Source organism: Anser anser (genome assembly GCF_964211835.1).
Source record: "Anser anser genome assembly, chromosome: 2".
Classification (NCBI taxonomy): domain Eukaryota; kingdom Metazoa; phylum Chordata; class Aves; order Anseriformes; family Anatidae; genus Anser; species Anser anser.
This window is the reverse complement of record NC_139721.1, coordinates 145197258-145212209: the sequence shown is the minus strand read 5'-3', so window position 1 is coordinate 145212209 and position 14952 is coordinate 145197258. Positions and strand designations below refer to the sequence as shown.

Here is a 14952-nt window from a genome sequence, read left to right as displayed (position 1 = left end):
GTGGGAGAAGGAAGAAGCAAACTCTAATGTTTAAGTTAACGCAGAAGGCTTTAAACTGTATTTGTTCAGAACCTTCTGAAAGAAAATCTTGTTTCTTTCAACCATTTGTAATTGCAAATGTGTTCAACTGAAAACAAATTCTATCACATTTGGCTTCATTTCTGTCTCTTTTCATTAAACCACTTCCCATCCACAAACTTCTGTAAACCTCAGAAACATTAGAGTATGCTAAATATGCTTAGGTATTTTGCTGAGCTGGAACATTAAGTTGTGTAATTGAGTAATTACACGACAACTTATATTGTGAAACCTCTGGATATATTTGTGGGTTTTGGCATGCAAAACTCATCATTACCTTTTAAGTATGTTTATATTGGGAACTACTTCTCATTAGATAAATGAGCCTTTTCTGAGCTCCACGTTATCATCACTTGCCTGCTGATGGTACCAAATGTTGCTCATTTAAGTCTCTGTCAGGTATTTGTCTGTTATACTGCAGTGAATAATGCAGACATGTACTAAGTGTCTTCAGGACCTCTGTACATGTTGGATGTCAACAGTGTTCTTGTCTTAGTTTTTCCTGACTTGCTTGAGTGTTTTAAATTATAAGTTGAAATTTTTTTCAGGAGTCCATATGATAGATACGGGCTTTCAAAGCAAATGTGACCTGGTGAGTGATTTAGACTGGTAATCACATCTGAGATGCATGATTGCAGCCTTTTTTTTTGCAGAGTATAAAAGACTTCTGAGACTTCGTAGATTAAATGCAGGTGTCGAGTGAAGAGCTGGAGATGCTTTGCATCAAACTCAAATAAAAGCCTCGTACTCTACTCAGAAGGTCAAAAAAGTAAAAGATTTAGTATATATTGTAAAATATTCTGTTTGTTGAAGGAGAAGTACATTTGTTGGTTTTATTAGTAGAGGAGAATAAAAACATGTGCCTTACGCCAAGTAGGTAAGACAAATTGCTTAAGATGCCTTTATGGCTGAAAATGATCTCCACTTCACTTTTTCCTGAACACATACCTATATTTGTTTAAAGTTACTTCAAACTAGTATCAGTGACTTAACACAGACTTGATCCATGCTAAAACCTCTTAAAGAATATTTTCTCTTCATACGCTTAAATCCCAGACAAAAATAATACTCCGCTCTACTCTGCGCTGGTGCGGCCTCACCTCGAGTACTGTGTGCAGTTCTGGGCACCACAGTACAAAAAGGACATTAAACTGTTGGAGAGTGTCCAGAGGAGGGCGATGAAGATGGTGAAGGGCCTAGAGGGAAAGACATATGAGGAGCGGCTGAGGTCACTGGGCCTGTTCAGCCTGGAGAAGAGGAGGCTGAGGGGAGACCTCATCGCAGCCTACAACTTCTTCACGAGGGGGGAGTGGACGGGCAGGGGACCTATTCTCTGTAAACACCGGTGATAGGACCTGCGGGAACAGTGTTGAGCTGAGGCAGGGGAAGTTTAGGCTACATATCAGGAAGAGGTTCTTCACCGAGAGGGTGGTCGCACACTGGAACAGGCTCCCCAGTGAAGTAGTCACTGCACCAAGCCCGTCTGAATTTAAGAAGTGATTGGACTGTGCACTTAGTCACATGGTCTAAACTTTTGGGTAGACGTGTGCGGTGCCAGGAGTTGGACTAGATGATCCTTATGGGTCCCTTCCAGCTCGGGATATTCTATGATTCTATGATTCTATGATAATACATTTCAAATGCAACAGTTCAGTCTTTCAAAAATAGTACCCAGTGCTGCAAGGCTCCCCAGAGTCATAAGCCTTGTGATCCTGGCTGAGGTAGCTGTTGTTATCCTCTGCTGCTTCATCCTCCTGAAGCCCTGTCCCGAGGTGGTCAAACTTTCCCTCACCTTTTGATATTGCTAGAGGGGTGCAGTGACAGCTTTCTTGCCTGGGAAACTGCAAGTGTTTGTTTTGTATTGGCCGGAAATGTTCTTTTTCTCTGATTTCTGCCATTCTGCTTTCCACCCTCCTTTCACGTTCAGCATGCGGCTGAAAATCCACTGTTCCCACAGCTCCACCTCCAATGTGCACCACCACTTCTGCTGTCATGTTTCGGTGTATAACTGCACTTTGAATAACTGTTTTGTTGTCTGCAGGCTTCCCCGATTCTCACCTGTAAAACAGCACATACACATACACACCACATACCACAGAGAGACTGAACCATCTAAGTAACCAGAGACCTTTTGTCCCATTTGGATCTGTCTACACCCCTGGAAGATGAGGGTGGTGGCATTCTGCAGGTACAGTGGGAGTCATTACAGCAGCATTTCTGAAGAGCACAAGGTGGTTAAACCATGTAAAATCCCTCCTCCAGCCAAGGCTGGATTTTGATATTTTGTGTTTTAGTAACTCTAGAGAATTAAGTGTACCAGTACAGGTTAAAAACACTTCTAATGCGGAGAAAAGCTATATATTTTTTCTTCCCTGCTTTCCTCTCTAACAATTGTGTATCTCAACCTAAGGCAGCAAACAGCTTGCTTCCTTCTGTAAAGTGTCACTGTGCTCCACGCTGCAAGCTTTGAGAACATTTTGACAAGCCTGATCCTGCCAGCATGCTGTGGACCTTGGAGAACCCGTCTGTAGCCATATGTGTTCCCAGCTGAGGCCTGATGAATTTTGGTACTTAGTATGTTCAAAGGGAGCAATGGAGAAGAAAGCCAGATGACAAAGTAAATTGTGGAAAAATCACATGCACAATTTAAGATTATCCATGAACATCTTCTAATTCTGCTCCTAAGAACAGTAAGTTTTATGGAAATGACATTTGGTGAAGTAAGCATGACGGCCAATCCAGAGCATAAAATGTGCTTGCCGATTGACAAAGCAAGCAGTTATATCTACTCCATAGCTTGGAGTAACATCCAGAGTGGACTTGGGTGCACCACTCACACATAGGCTGTTTTCAGTGGAGGTTTTTGTTTTCTCAGTTCCCACTTCTGGAAGTATATAAGTTCAAACCAGATCTCCACAGTTCTGCTTTTCCTACCTAGAAGTGACCTGTTTCAATGACAGTGCTCTTCAGTGTTTTGCACATCTTTGCACCATACCTCGCTCCAAGACTGCAGAAAAACTGCTGTCCTTGAAAACTTCTTTTAGCTTTGTGTGTGGGGACATGCACCCGAGAATTCACTTATATCCTGGGAGAAAAGGGGATACATTTCTTTCCTTACCTTTTCAGTTGCTCCAAAAGTCAACTACACAGAAAAGATCTGCTTTCATCCAGTCTTCCTGGCAACTGATTTCCAGAGGCCCAAACACAAAGCATTGTGTTTGCTATTCTGCATATATTTTAATAAATACCTCCAGTATTGTAGGTGTGCTACTTATAAAATATATTTCAAAATTCATAATCTTTAAGTTAAAGATAATCCAATCATCAGGTACTTCAGCTGGTTTAATTATGACTCTGAGGTTAACACTCCAAATGCCCTACTACTAGGGTTAGTATTTTGAATAATATGAAATACAAGTTCTTTAAGATTTGCAATACACAGTTGAGGAAATGGACAATATTTTAGCTCATGGCACAGTTTCTAAAAAGGTAATATGGTGAAAACTGTCATAAAGATGCCTTTTCTCACAACCCCACTTACTTAGATATGGTCTTGGGGACTGTGGCAGCTACATAATGTAGAACAGTTTATGGCTTTTTCTGAAGTTATGCCAGAAGCCGTTTTATTTCTAGTTGCTCTTAGAGCTACAGAAGTGCACAACTGGATTAAAATTCTCTCTCTGCCAACCTGCTCTGCTCCACACAGCTCATCTGGTATAAATCTGACAGCATTATGAGGCTCTGAAATGGATTTAAGATTTCCACTGGGCAAAATAAACAGAAATATCCTTGGTACCTGCCAACAGTGGCTGGACAGTTATTTCACATGAAATATGCCCTGAGCAAAGTCCCTTCAAGTGAACTTCATGTTATGAAGAAGATACTAAATACAGACCTTGACTCTACGAAGAGTTTGTTTACATAAAAGGTACTGGTATGTGCAGGTGTAGAAGCGTAAGTCCTAGAAGTAAAGGGAATACTCATACGTACATTAAATGTGGCTGATAGTTAGGATCTGGGTGACTTGAGCTGGAAGTGCTCCCATTTTATGTACATAAAGCAAATATAGAAGGTGTATGATGCTCAATGACTGGTCTGTGACCCTTGATCTATTGGCTTGACATGGTTATTTCCAAAAAGGCACCAAAGTGCTAATGCACTTTTTGTAACTTCACCTACAGTCACAAGGGCTGGTGAACTCTTCAGGCATTATTTAATTGACAAGCCAAGTATGAATGTTGTTGAAGTTTTGTTTCTGTCCAATCTGGGCACAATATTTTTTGATCAGAAACAGGTCAGAGTACGTAGACACAGCAAGGGAATAGGCCAGGCTGGCTCTGCGAGAGGGACCCCTTGCTGGAGCTCAGGAGTTGGTGTGATGGCATCGTCTCCTGTGGCCTGGCCCTCCCAGGAGCAGAAGTAGGTGGGATCTGACCAACCTCCAGAAAATGCTAAGTTCTAGGTGTGGCTGGGGTGTGTTAAGCTGTTTTGCTGTTGTAGCATTTCTGTTGTTGATTGCTGTATTCCTGAGGGTAAGTAAAGCTTTACTTGGAAGGTTGCCCACATTCAGTGTTGTATCTAACTGCAACTTAAAGCAAATTTGTTCCAGGAGCCCAACCTGGTTTGAATGTCTGGAAAACCACCTAGAAATTAGAGATGCTGTAGCACAGAGATCTTCCTGAATTGGGCTGAGTTTTCACAAGTCACTGGGGACACAGGACGTTTGAAAATAGTGAGACTTAGGCTGGGACTGTAGTATATGCCTTCCATGTTTGTACTCTAAAAATGCAGTTCTGGGGGACTGTAGTTCAGCTTTCAGCCGGTACCTCTCTTAGGGTCAGAGGTACCGTGCACAACATCCAGGGCATACCCAAGGTCAGCAACCATATCTCTACCATTGTGCATCTAGCATGACTGCAGCCAGTTTCACTAGAGAAAGCTCACATGAAGCACTGTAAATACAAAGCCGACTGCACCATTTGCTCTTGAGCTCTGTTTTATTTGGTAGTATAGATGTGCCCTCTGAGGCTGAACTGGGAAATAGCTAGTAGGTGGACATTTTGTCTTTCTGAGTTTTTATGTAGACACGTCTGTGGTGATGTGCTTGTTTATGTGTAATCTTGTTTCAGGTGCCTGAGAGATCAGATCTAAAGAAAGAGTCGTCCGGCCTCCTGACTGTTCTTTGAATCCCTGTTTTTCACTGTTCTGCAAGGTGTTTTGCCAAGAGCTGCCTTGAGTGCAGCACAGAGCATGGCATACTGAACCATGCAAGCATCCAGTCCTAAATCTGTGTTAGGGATTGGGGTAATCTTGTGGATATAGTCCTCAATCTCATGAATGATAAACAAAAACTGCTTGGGACAGAACTCAATGAAGACAACCCACCCTGTGTGTGCTTCAGTTCCCCACATTGGCAGCATGTGCTACATACCTCGGTGCCTCCCGGGAAAGCAGCAGGGGGAGTTCACTGGGTCTCGCTGACGGCAAAGCGCTGAGGGCTCCCAGTCACCTGCATCTGAATTTAGGGAGTGAAAATTATGAAGTCTCTTCTGCAATCATTGTTTTCTTTCCAGTTATCTAAAAGATCCACATGGATCTGCTCTCTTCTAATACATAATTATCTCAAACCAAGTATTTGAGTTGCAGTATTTCTGGTAAATTTAAAATGCTCACCTCAGTAGCACTCAGTAGCACAGAGAACAAGCTACATCAGTGAAGTCTGGATCCTTGCTTCAAGTGGTGGGTCGTTCAATCCTTATCCAAACTTCAAAACCGTAATACCCAGACTGATCACCAAGGTAGCACTGTAGCCCTATTAACAACACCATTGCAGTAGATGGCTGTAGCGCTGACTGTCTCTACAACACCAGGAGGGCTGATCGTGTTCATATAGCCCCATACAGCCCCATGTCCATATTGCCCCAGAGGTGTTTCCGTGCCCATCAGGGCTGCTGGTAGGAGGTTTGACTACCACAGAGTCTCTTTTTTTCTTGTGTGTGCAGAGCTCTGAGCAGGAGAAGGTCTTAGTTATCACTGCCTTGGCTTAGCAGTCATAAAAGTGGCAATAATAGTTAGCTGATAAAGGCAGTAAAAAGGCAGGTCTCTAACCCTGGGGAAGGTTTTGACAAATGGCTGCTCACTAGAATGGAGATGTTGCTGGCCTGGAGACAGATGGGCTCATCAGCTGAATGTAGGTAATGCGGCAGGTAAATGACAGAGAAATTACTATAGGCGTAGTTGAGGTAGTTACAACAATCTCTTCATCTACGGTTGGCATCTTTGCCTTCATAGTTAACTCATTTTTCTTTTAAAGAGCTCTTCAGAGACCAGAGAGATGAATGAGCTCTTTGAGCACAAAGAAAAGGATGTCTTTTGATTTTTGTGCCATACATTAAACAGCTGTGTTTGTGACAAGTCTTTGCTCCAAATTGTTTTGTTGCAAGTTACATGGGCTTCTGATTTGCAATTAGTTCATAATAGATTTTCATGTCAGTCCTTGCTCTTAAAAATTTTTGTCTTTTTTGTTTCCTTAAGTGTCTCACAATATGAATCAGCTGATATTCACTGTAACCATTGGTTAGATATTTCTGTACAGAATTAGATGAACAGTAATTTAATGTTAAGCCCCCATACACACTCCTTTTCAAATGGAAAGAAATACAGCCTGTTTGTAGTTTGCCTTGTACAAAGATTTGAACAATACAGATTTTGTTGTATTTCTCCCCTCATACTTCTGAATGATCAAAACACTATAAAAATGTGTGATGCCTTTCAGATGGCTTTTCTTTTGGACTTGAGTTAGTTTCTGAATCTGAACAACCACACTGACTTACCATAGCTGCCTTGAGGTCAACACTGAAGTCGTCAAAGACTGAGTTATCTGACATAAGAAAATATTGCAAACACTGAGGGTATAAGAAGGAAAACAGAGGAGGTCACAGTCACTGTATTCCCTCGATTTTTATGTATCCTAGCTAAACCATTAACCTCATTTTACACAATGGGGTATGTTGGTCAGTTTTATTAGAAAGAAAACGTGTGTATGTGGGAACAAATCTTGGAATTTCTACATCACACTCTTTGAAAACATTTGGGAGCTGAAATTTCATGGTATTTAAGTATTTAAAGAAGTATTTAAGAAGTATTTAAGAGTGTTTCTGAAGGCAAGTTAGATGTGATTCTGTGCTCTGACATTTATTTATTTACTTATTCCTCTTTTTACAGTTTGTTCATATTTTAAATTTGAGAAAAATTGAGAGTATTTCTCAGAGGCAGGTGAATAAGTTCACTTATACAAAAAGGTGGGATAGGACAGTGGATATCTTCAAAGATGGTTTTGGGAAGCAGTGATTTTCCCTTTTTGAGGCTTATAGAAGTCAAGTCTGTGTTAATAATGATGAAAGTGCCGTCTTTAACCACGTAAGCAAACCAATGCTTAGGTACCTGTATGTCCAACCCACACAATCTACCTTTGTTAATGTACCTCTGACAAATGAGCCCAAGCCTGACAGCACATAACATGCCATTCCTCCTTTCCACTGCTCACAGTATGCAACTCAGCCTCATCTGAGGGAACTCCCCTGTTCTGTGGCCAAGCTGGTAGGCTTTTAAAGCAGGTTTTCAGACATGCTCGGACACACAGAACTCACGGCAGTGACTTTGAACCTATCGTAATTCCTGAAATCATGATGGACTGCTTTTTTCACTGTGGAGCATTATTTATCTTTTTCTGGTGCTCATGCTACTTAGCTCCAGGTTTATTAAAAGGGACTGAGAGCCTGCTACCAGGGACTGTGTTTTCATGGTTCTGTGTGTTCAGCTCCTCTGCAGCTTACGTCACCAGATCCCCATCATTTCTTCTTCACTAGGAATCTAAACAGTGCATGTATCAGCATAGTGATTTCTACTGTAAGAATAATAAGAAATCATATTTGTACTTTTTTTTTCTTTTTTGTTCTAATAAGAACAAAAATTTCTGAGCATGTGATAGGGTAGAAAATAAAATGAAAACAAAGAGTGAGGAAAATACAGCCTGAGCATTAGGTAACACAGCGAATGGTTTATTAACCTGTGACTGGGCTCTTTCTCCATCATCCCCAAGCTTAGAGGGAGCTGGTGTTTTGTTATCTACCCACTCTTCCCTAAGAGTTGGCCCATGTGCAAGTCACAACGCTGGCGGGATGGCCGGTACAACTGCTGTGACTTTGCTCAGATTTCAGGAGTCTGAGTCAGCTGAGAGTGGAGGCATGACTGGGCAGGTGGGTCACTCCGTTCACCCTTGTTCCTTTAAAAACGGGACAAAATACTACTCAACGACAGGAGTGTTACAAGGGTAAAATTCATTATTAATGACTGCGAGGTATTCAGATGCAGTGGTAATGAGGCTGTATGGATGTCTGGAGTATGTGCTTCACTGCACAGCTGAGGAAAAACACGTCTGTTTCCTTGGCAACCCCTCTGCATCCATGCCGCTGTAGCTGCTCTCCACCCTACGTGGAAGCATCAAGCATCATTACTGAAGATTACTGGCATTTTGCTCCATTTGTATTCCGCTATTAAAGGAATTCTTGTGGTTGCATTGACAGTGTGCTTATCTGGAGAGTGCAATCCTATTCTCCACTTTTTCTCCCCATATTCCTTCCCAGTGCAGTCTCCCCTTTTCCTCTGCCATCAGGATTGACCCTCACCCCTTTAGGGGGGCCTTTCAGTTCAGCTGGCTGGCAGCAAAATAACCTGGTGCAAAAGAAAAAAAAAAAAAGGGAATAGTTTTCTGCTGAGCTGCCTTTCAGAGGGGTCAGGGTAGAGTTTGATGCTGCGGGGGTAGGGGGGTAGTAGCACGCCAAGCAAGAGCAAACGGAGGCAGGGGAGAGGGGAGCCGTGGGGCAGGATCTCCTCTGAGCCTCTCTGCCCGCAGCAGAAGCCTGAGGACACCCCACCAAGGGCTGGGAACAGCAGCGCTTCCCTACACTGCGCACAAATGCGGTAATATGGAAACACATCATGTCCACGTCCAGGCATTGCCCTTGAGGAAATTAAAACAACATGAACTTTGTGAACAACAATTAGCGCTGCCATCTGTTACTGTCAGCAGATGTACGTGATAACCTTGGGTTTGCTTCCTTGGAACGAGCTGTGTGCATTTCACTTATGTTATCCATAACATTTTTCCTTTTAGCGATGTAGAGTCGTGTCGCGTTATCTAACCGTTTTATCTTGACATGTGTCAGGGTTGTATGAATGCCTTTGCATGAAACAAATAGCAGAGGGATCTTCTGCACTTTTGAGCCACATGTGGTCCCTGTCTCAAAACAGGTAGGAGTTTGCAGTTCGTGGGAGCCAAAATGCTTCTCTTGTGAGGATGTGCTCACCTCAATGCCCGAACTTCATGCAGCCTCGTCCTAATAAAGCAGCCAATGTCTGCATCTTCCTTTGAACCCCTGCATGTTCAGATGATTTGTGGCAGCAAAAGACCCAATCCTACACACGGAGAAAAGCAAATGTCTTATTTAAGTGGTGGTCACCATTGCAACATAAAAATTTCAGGGTTCAAGAAGTCAGTTTGTCTCTCCTGCAGTCTAGCTCTGTTGCCATGTACAGACCCAAGGGGAATACAGGTAACAAAGTGGTGGAATGGCACCAAAATTAAAATGCCAAAGCTTTGCTTGTCCCCAGGACCCTTGTCCCTGCGGCTTGATACCCCAGGGGTTCATTGCACCCACCAGCATTTCACTTGCTTGCTCCTCTGCCAAAGAACGTCTTAATCTCTGTGCATTTGCACTGGGTCATGTCTTGGGAAAAAATGCCAAACAAGAGAGTCAAGGTGTTGCAAGGGCTGCACATAAAAATCAGTTTTTGGTTAAATATTTTTTGATTAAATGTAAAATGAAGTACAGAAGGTGGGCCACAGAGCCTGCCCTGTATGTAAATTATATCTTTAGTGCCGGGGGAACTCCTTACAGTAACAGGAAGCTGCAATGTGAATAGCTGCAAAAGAAAAGAAAACCTTAGTTATTTTTGGCAAGCACTGAAGGCAGGTCAGGTAGACCTTTCTCTGTGAGATCTGGGAAGATTACCCTAGCAGTTCCTCCTCACAGCACACACTCCACCTTGATCAAGTTTATACATCTCCTTTTGCCTAACAGAGGCAGGTCCCTACTTAAATCTCTTTTCTTTGCGTAGCATTTGTTGCAAATGCAGACATAAGGAATTGCTTTACAGTATCCTTGGGAGACCATTTTCCATTTCAAAATTGCTGCTAATTACAGTGTACATACTTTAATGTTAAAATAAATCAGTTCCTAATTTGCATGTTATCAATACATTACAAAACATCATTTTCCTTGATTCTAATGAGATCTTCCCTCAGTGTGTTTTATGCAAGCTAATTGAATAAGTAGTTTTGTTTTTATGTAAACACACATATACATTATCTACATGTGAAATAGAGGGAAAATACAACAGGATTTAGCTTTTTGGTGGTGATGTCTGGGCCACAGCCAGAGAGCTGTGGTCAGTGGCTCTATGTCCAGGTGGGGGCTGGTGACGAGTGGTGTCCCTCAGGGGTCTGTCTTGGTGCTGTTTAATGTCTTTATCAGTGACATAGTGGGATCGAGTGCACCCTCAGCAAGTTTGCTGATGACACCAAACTGAGTGGTACAGATGATACAAGAGAAGGAAGGGATGACATCCAAAGGGACCTGGACAAGCTTGGCAAGTGGACCCATGTGAACCTAATGGGGTTCAACAAGGCCAGTTGTAAGGTGCTGTACCTGGGTCGGGACAATCCCAGACACAAGCACAGAGTGGGAGAAGAACTCACTGAGAGCAGCCCTGCAGAGAAGGACTTGGGGGTTCTGGTGGACAAAAAGCTCGACATGAGACAGCAGTGTGTAAGAAGTTGCCAGAAGGGCAACTGTGTCCTGGGCTGCATCAACAGAGGGGTGGCCAGCAGGGGAGGGAGGTGGTTGTGCCCCTCTGCTCTGCCCTTGGGAGGCCTCGGACATATAAAAAGATGGAGGACAGTTTTTTACTTGAGCAGATAATGATAGGACAAGGGGGAATGGTCTTAAACTAAAGGAGGATAGATTTAGACAATACATTAGGAGGAAATTCTTCACTCAGAGGGTGGTGAGGCACTGGCACAGGCTGCCCAGAGAAGCTGTGGATGCCCCATCCCTGGAGGTGTTCAAGGCCAGGCTGGATGGGGCTTTGGGCAACCTGGTGTGGTGGGAGGTGTCCCTGCCCATGACAGGGGGTTGGGACTGGATGGGCTTTCAGGTCTCTTCCATTCTGTGATTCCATGTTTCCATGATTCTATGGTTCTGTGATGTGGGTTGAAATTCCCCTTAGGCATGGGACCCCACTGTAGCCAAATCGACTAAAGCATGTTCTAAAAAAATACCTTGCTACCAGTTCAAATCTGCTTATGTGTGGCTGTGAGAAAGCACTGACTTAGATGCCTACTTCCAGCACAGGCCTCAAGGGTAGCTAAACCAAATTGAAAATAGTCACTTTTACTGCTTTCGTATAGAAGCTGAATTTCCTGGGAGAGATGGAACTTAGCTCCTCCCCATTTCTTACTGGCTGTTTCAGGCAAATCTCCAGCCTCCAGGAATACTGACTTTTGTTCAGGATGCTCACTACCTCTGAAAATTATGATTTGAGCATTTTCCTGCCTGGTAGGTATCTTAAACATCTGAGCAAGGACACAGCAACAGAGCTATTTTATAGGAAACGTGCAGAGATCGGCAGAAAGCTCTGTGCGTTTGACGTAGGTACCAAGAAAGCATTGGCTAAACGACAAAGAGACCTTATGGTACACATGTTTACTTTAATGAAGGGCAGGGTAGGAGGACATTTATATATATACAGACAAAAATACACTGCAGGAATGTGGGAGCCATATGGGGAAATGCAGCAATTCCCTATACTGGAAAAAGACTCAAGTGTGACAGACACCCCAGTGAAAATAAACTTCACAATTCAGTAGGCACTTCTGCAAGAGATTAACAAAGCAAATGTGGACCTGCCTCTAACAAGAAACAGAGCCCTAAATTCAGTACAGACCGATTAGCCCCTTATATTTGGTGGTGGCAATACTGTGAGAAGCAGGGAAGCATGCTGCCTGGTATTATGGTTTGCTGGGGCTGTGCACCGTGTTCCAGGCTGACTGGACTCCAAAAATGCCTCTGATCGACAAAAAGCCCAAGATTCTCCACCGTGCAGTTCATGCCTTTGTGCTGGCTCCAATAGAAAAGCTGGTTTCAGACGCTCCTTCCTTTCTTCATAACTGCTATAAACAGGGGCTGCAGTCCTACGCTGAAGTTTGCTGCCTCTAACTTGTGCTGTTATGGCTGGTTTTGAGGCCCTGCTCTAAAGCAGGTCACTGAAATGTTTTAAATTGTCACCGGAGGCTCTGTGACAGGTACTTTTGAAGTCAAATTTGTCATCACAGCCAACACTGCAGAAGGCTGGACAGTAAATGTTGTAGCTGAGAGCAAGTCGATGAAAAAAAACATGGAAATCTATGAAAGAGCAATCACTGGTGAAGGGTGCAGCTCACCTGTGTCTTCCAGCCATGCAATAAACAGCTACCAGCCACAGCAGCAAAGAGGAAATGAAGCAGTATCTTGACTTGTAGAACTGTTGGTGGGATAAACCCCATCTGACTATCCTCAGGATGCTTTATTTCTGGCTATTGCTGAATGAAATGTTTCAAATTCATTAAAATGGTTTATTTCACTTTATTTAAAATTGAGAAGAACCAGCAACCTTAAAATGCCCTTAAATCTAAACAAGGTGTTTCATTTCATCCCAACTCATCCCCAGCCTTGATAGACTTTAGCAACCATTGAGAGAAGGAGGGGCTTAAAAAGAGATGTAAAATCCCCCCCACTTTTTTTTTTTTTTCCCCATGGAGATCAATGATCCTTCTTTCAGAAAAGTTCCTTCTTGCAAGAATCTGTTGTAGGATTAAGGGATATAATGATAGTAGGCCTCTGATTTAGAATATAAATCTCCCAGGCTACTAGAAACACACTCTGAAAGCAGGTCTGGGGCACTCTCATGTGAGTTTCTGCCCCTACAAGCAGATCTAGAGTATATAAGTCAAAAATATCTATTGTCCTTTGGAGCAGGAATCAGAACAAGCTCAGTGGGAGGATGCTGTATGACACAGCCCAGAGTCTCTAGGTATAGACAGTGTGCTGGACCAGAATGGGCTATTTGGTGCCAAATACACGAAGCATCACTAGCAGCCCCAAACACTACACCTCGGAGGAGCCTTGGTTTGCTTTTGTTTCAACAAACTATACAGTGCACTACAGCTCAGTGTTAGGAGGCTGCAATAGTGACTTAAATCTCAGACGTCGTTTGTAGTTCAGTGTATCTTCACCAGTTCTTGCCAGCTGTGCTTGGTGGCTTATGATTATAATTAGTTTTAATGGCTGCAGTCATGTAGTGTTAACACAACTTTTCCACTGCTGGGGCTGCAAAACTCTTCAGAGAGAATTCAGTGGGTATGACAGAGGCAAGATAAGGGCTGTTCGGATGGTCTGTTTGGATGGGTGTACCCAGTTCTAGTTCTGGGACATTACAAGCATAATGAGAATTGCAACTCAATTATGTACCAAGAGGTATTGCCTTCAGGGCACACTTTCATTAAGTTCCTTTTCTTTTTTTAGTGGCTGACAAGGGTTATAATCCATCAATTGGAAAAATATTACTTTGAGTCTATCCTTACAGAGGACTCATCCATTCCAGCAGGCTGAAAGAGTTTAACATCATCAACTGCTTTATTCCTGGATTCCCACGTGTGTGTAATTGCCTGGAATCCCAGGATTTCCCATCTGCTTTCACTAAAGAGCGGTGCTTTTCTGCCTTAAAGAGATTAAAACCAGGCCTTTTACTTTCCTGAGCTGCGACCATCAGGCATCAGACGGAGAGGACACTAAAATTTTGTTTGAAGCAAGTTAAGTGTAACAGGAGCTTTCTTTGGGAGAGTTGATGTGTCTGTGTGTGTTTAACACATAAATGATATTTTATGCTTCACCAAGGACAAAGACAAAATTTCCATGGTATTTCTACTGTTTGAAAGCATCTCTGAAGTTGAACCCTGAAAACTTGATAGGGGATAAATCTTCACTTTCTAGTTTAAGTATAAAGGCTGAGCTTTCCTGGAGACAAATCTAAAAATATGCAGTCGTGAAGAATTTCTGTTAGTCAGGTAGAGCCCTTACCAAAACAGGACACGATTCACAGGCATGCACTGAGCCCTTGAATGGTAACAGGAGAGAAAGCAAAACATGTAACAAATGGTAGCTGCATCACTTGATGCACCTCTGGAAGATGTTCAGATTCTACGATATTACAGGAATGCACAAAAAATAGCATATGAATTTAACTCTTCTGTTTTTTATCACAGACATTACATTTTCTTGCTTTTATGGGTTTGAACTTATTGTCCGTAATCTAATTCTTCTTGACTTCAGATAGAGGTAACAATGTTCACTCGTCCAAAGAGCAACTGCATTAGGACACAGAGGATACACAGACAAATTGCTAAGATCTCTGTGTCTGAAGACTTGTATTGTGGACAAGTCCTGATATTCTGTCTGTCTTTGCTCCTTACCTTTTCAATCAAACCTCCAAAAAATACACATGCCACAGAGACACAGCTGGGTGTTTGCCCAGCAGTCTCCTTGCACTCATATTTTCTGCTTCCTAAGGCTGCCTCAGTGTATCTTTGTAAAATAGTGATACTATTCAAGATGGTGATAATTATGTAGGCTTTTAAAATATTGGGATGAAAGATTTGGTTTTACCAAAGAAGATTTCCATTGTCTTCAATGATCTTCAAAAGAGGTGCTAAAGCAA

General features: G+C 42.7%; 1 protein-coding gene across 1 annotated transcript in view; it reads left to right on the top strand.

Annotated features, from left to right (window-relative positions):
- Positions 1–6940, top strand: part of LOC310893639 (uncharacterized protein) — a 30690-nt gene extending 23750 nt beyond the window's left edge. The window contains exon 5 of the mRNA XM_083822906.1: positions 5208–6940. Within this exon, the coding sequence (XP_083679032.1) occupies positions 5208–5215 (8 nt within the window). The 3' untranslated portion in view covers positions 5216–6940. The remainder of the gene's footprint in view (positions 1–5207) is intronic.
- Positions 6941–14952: the final 8012 nt, after the last annotated feature.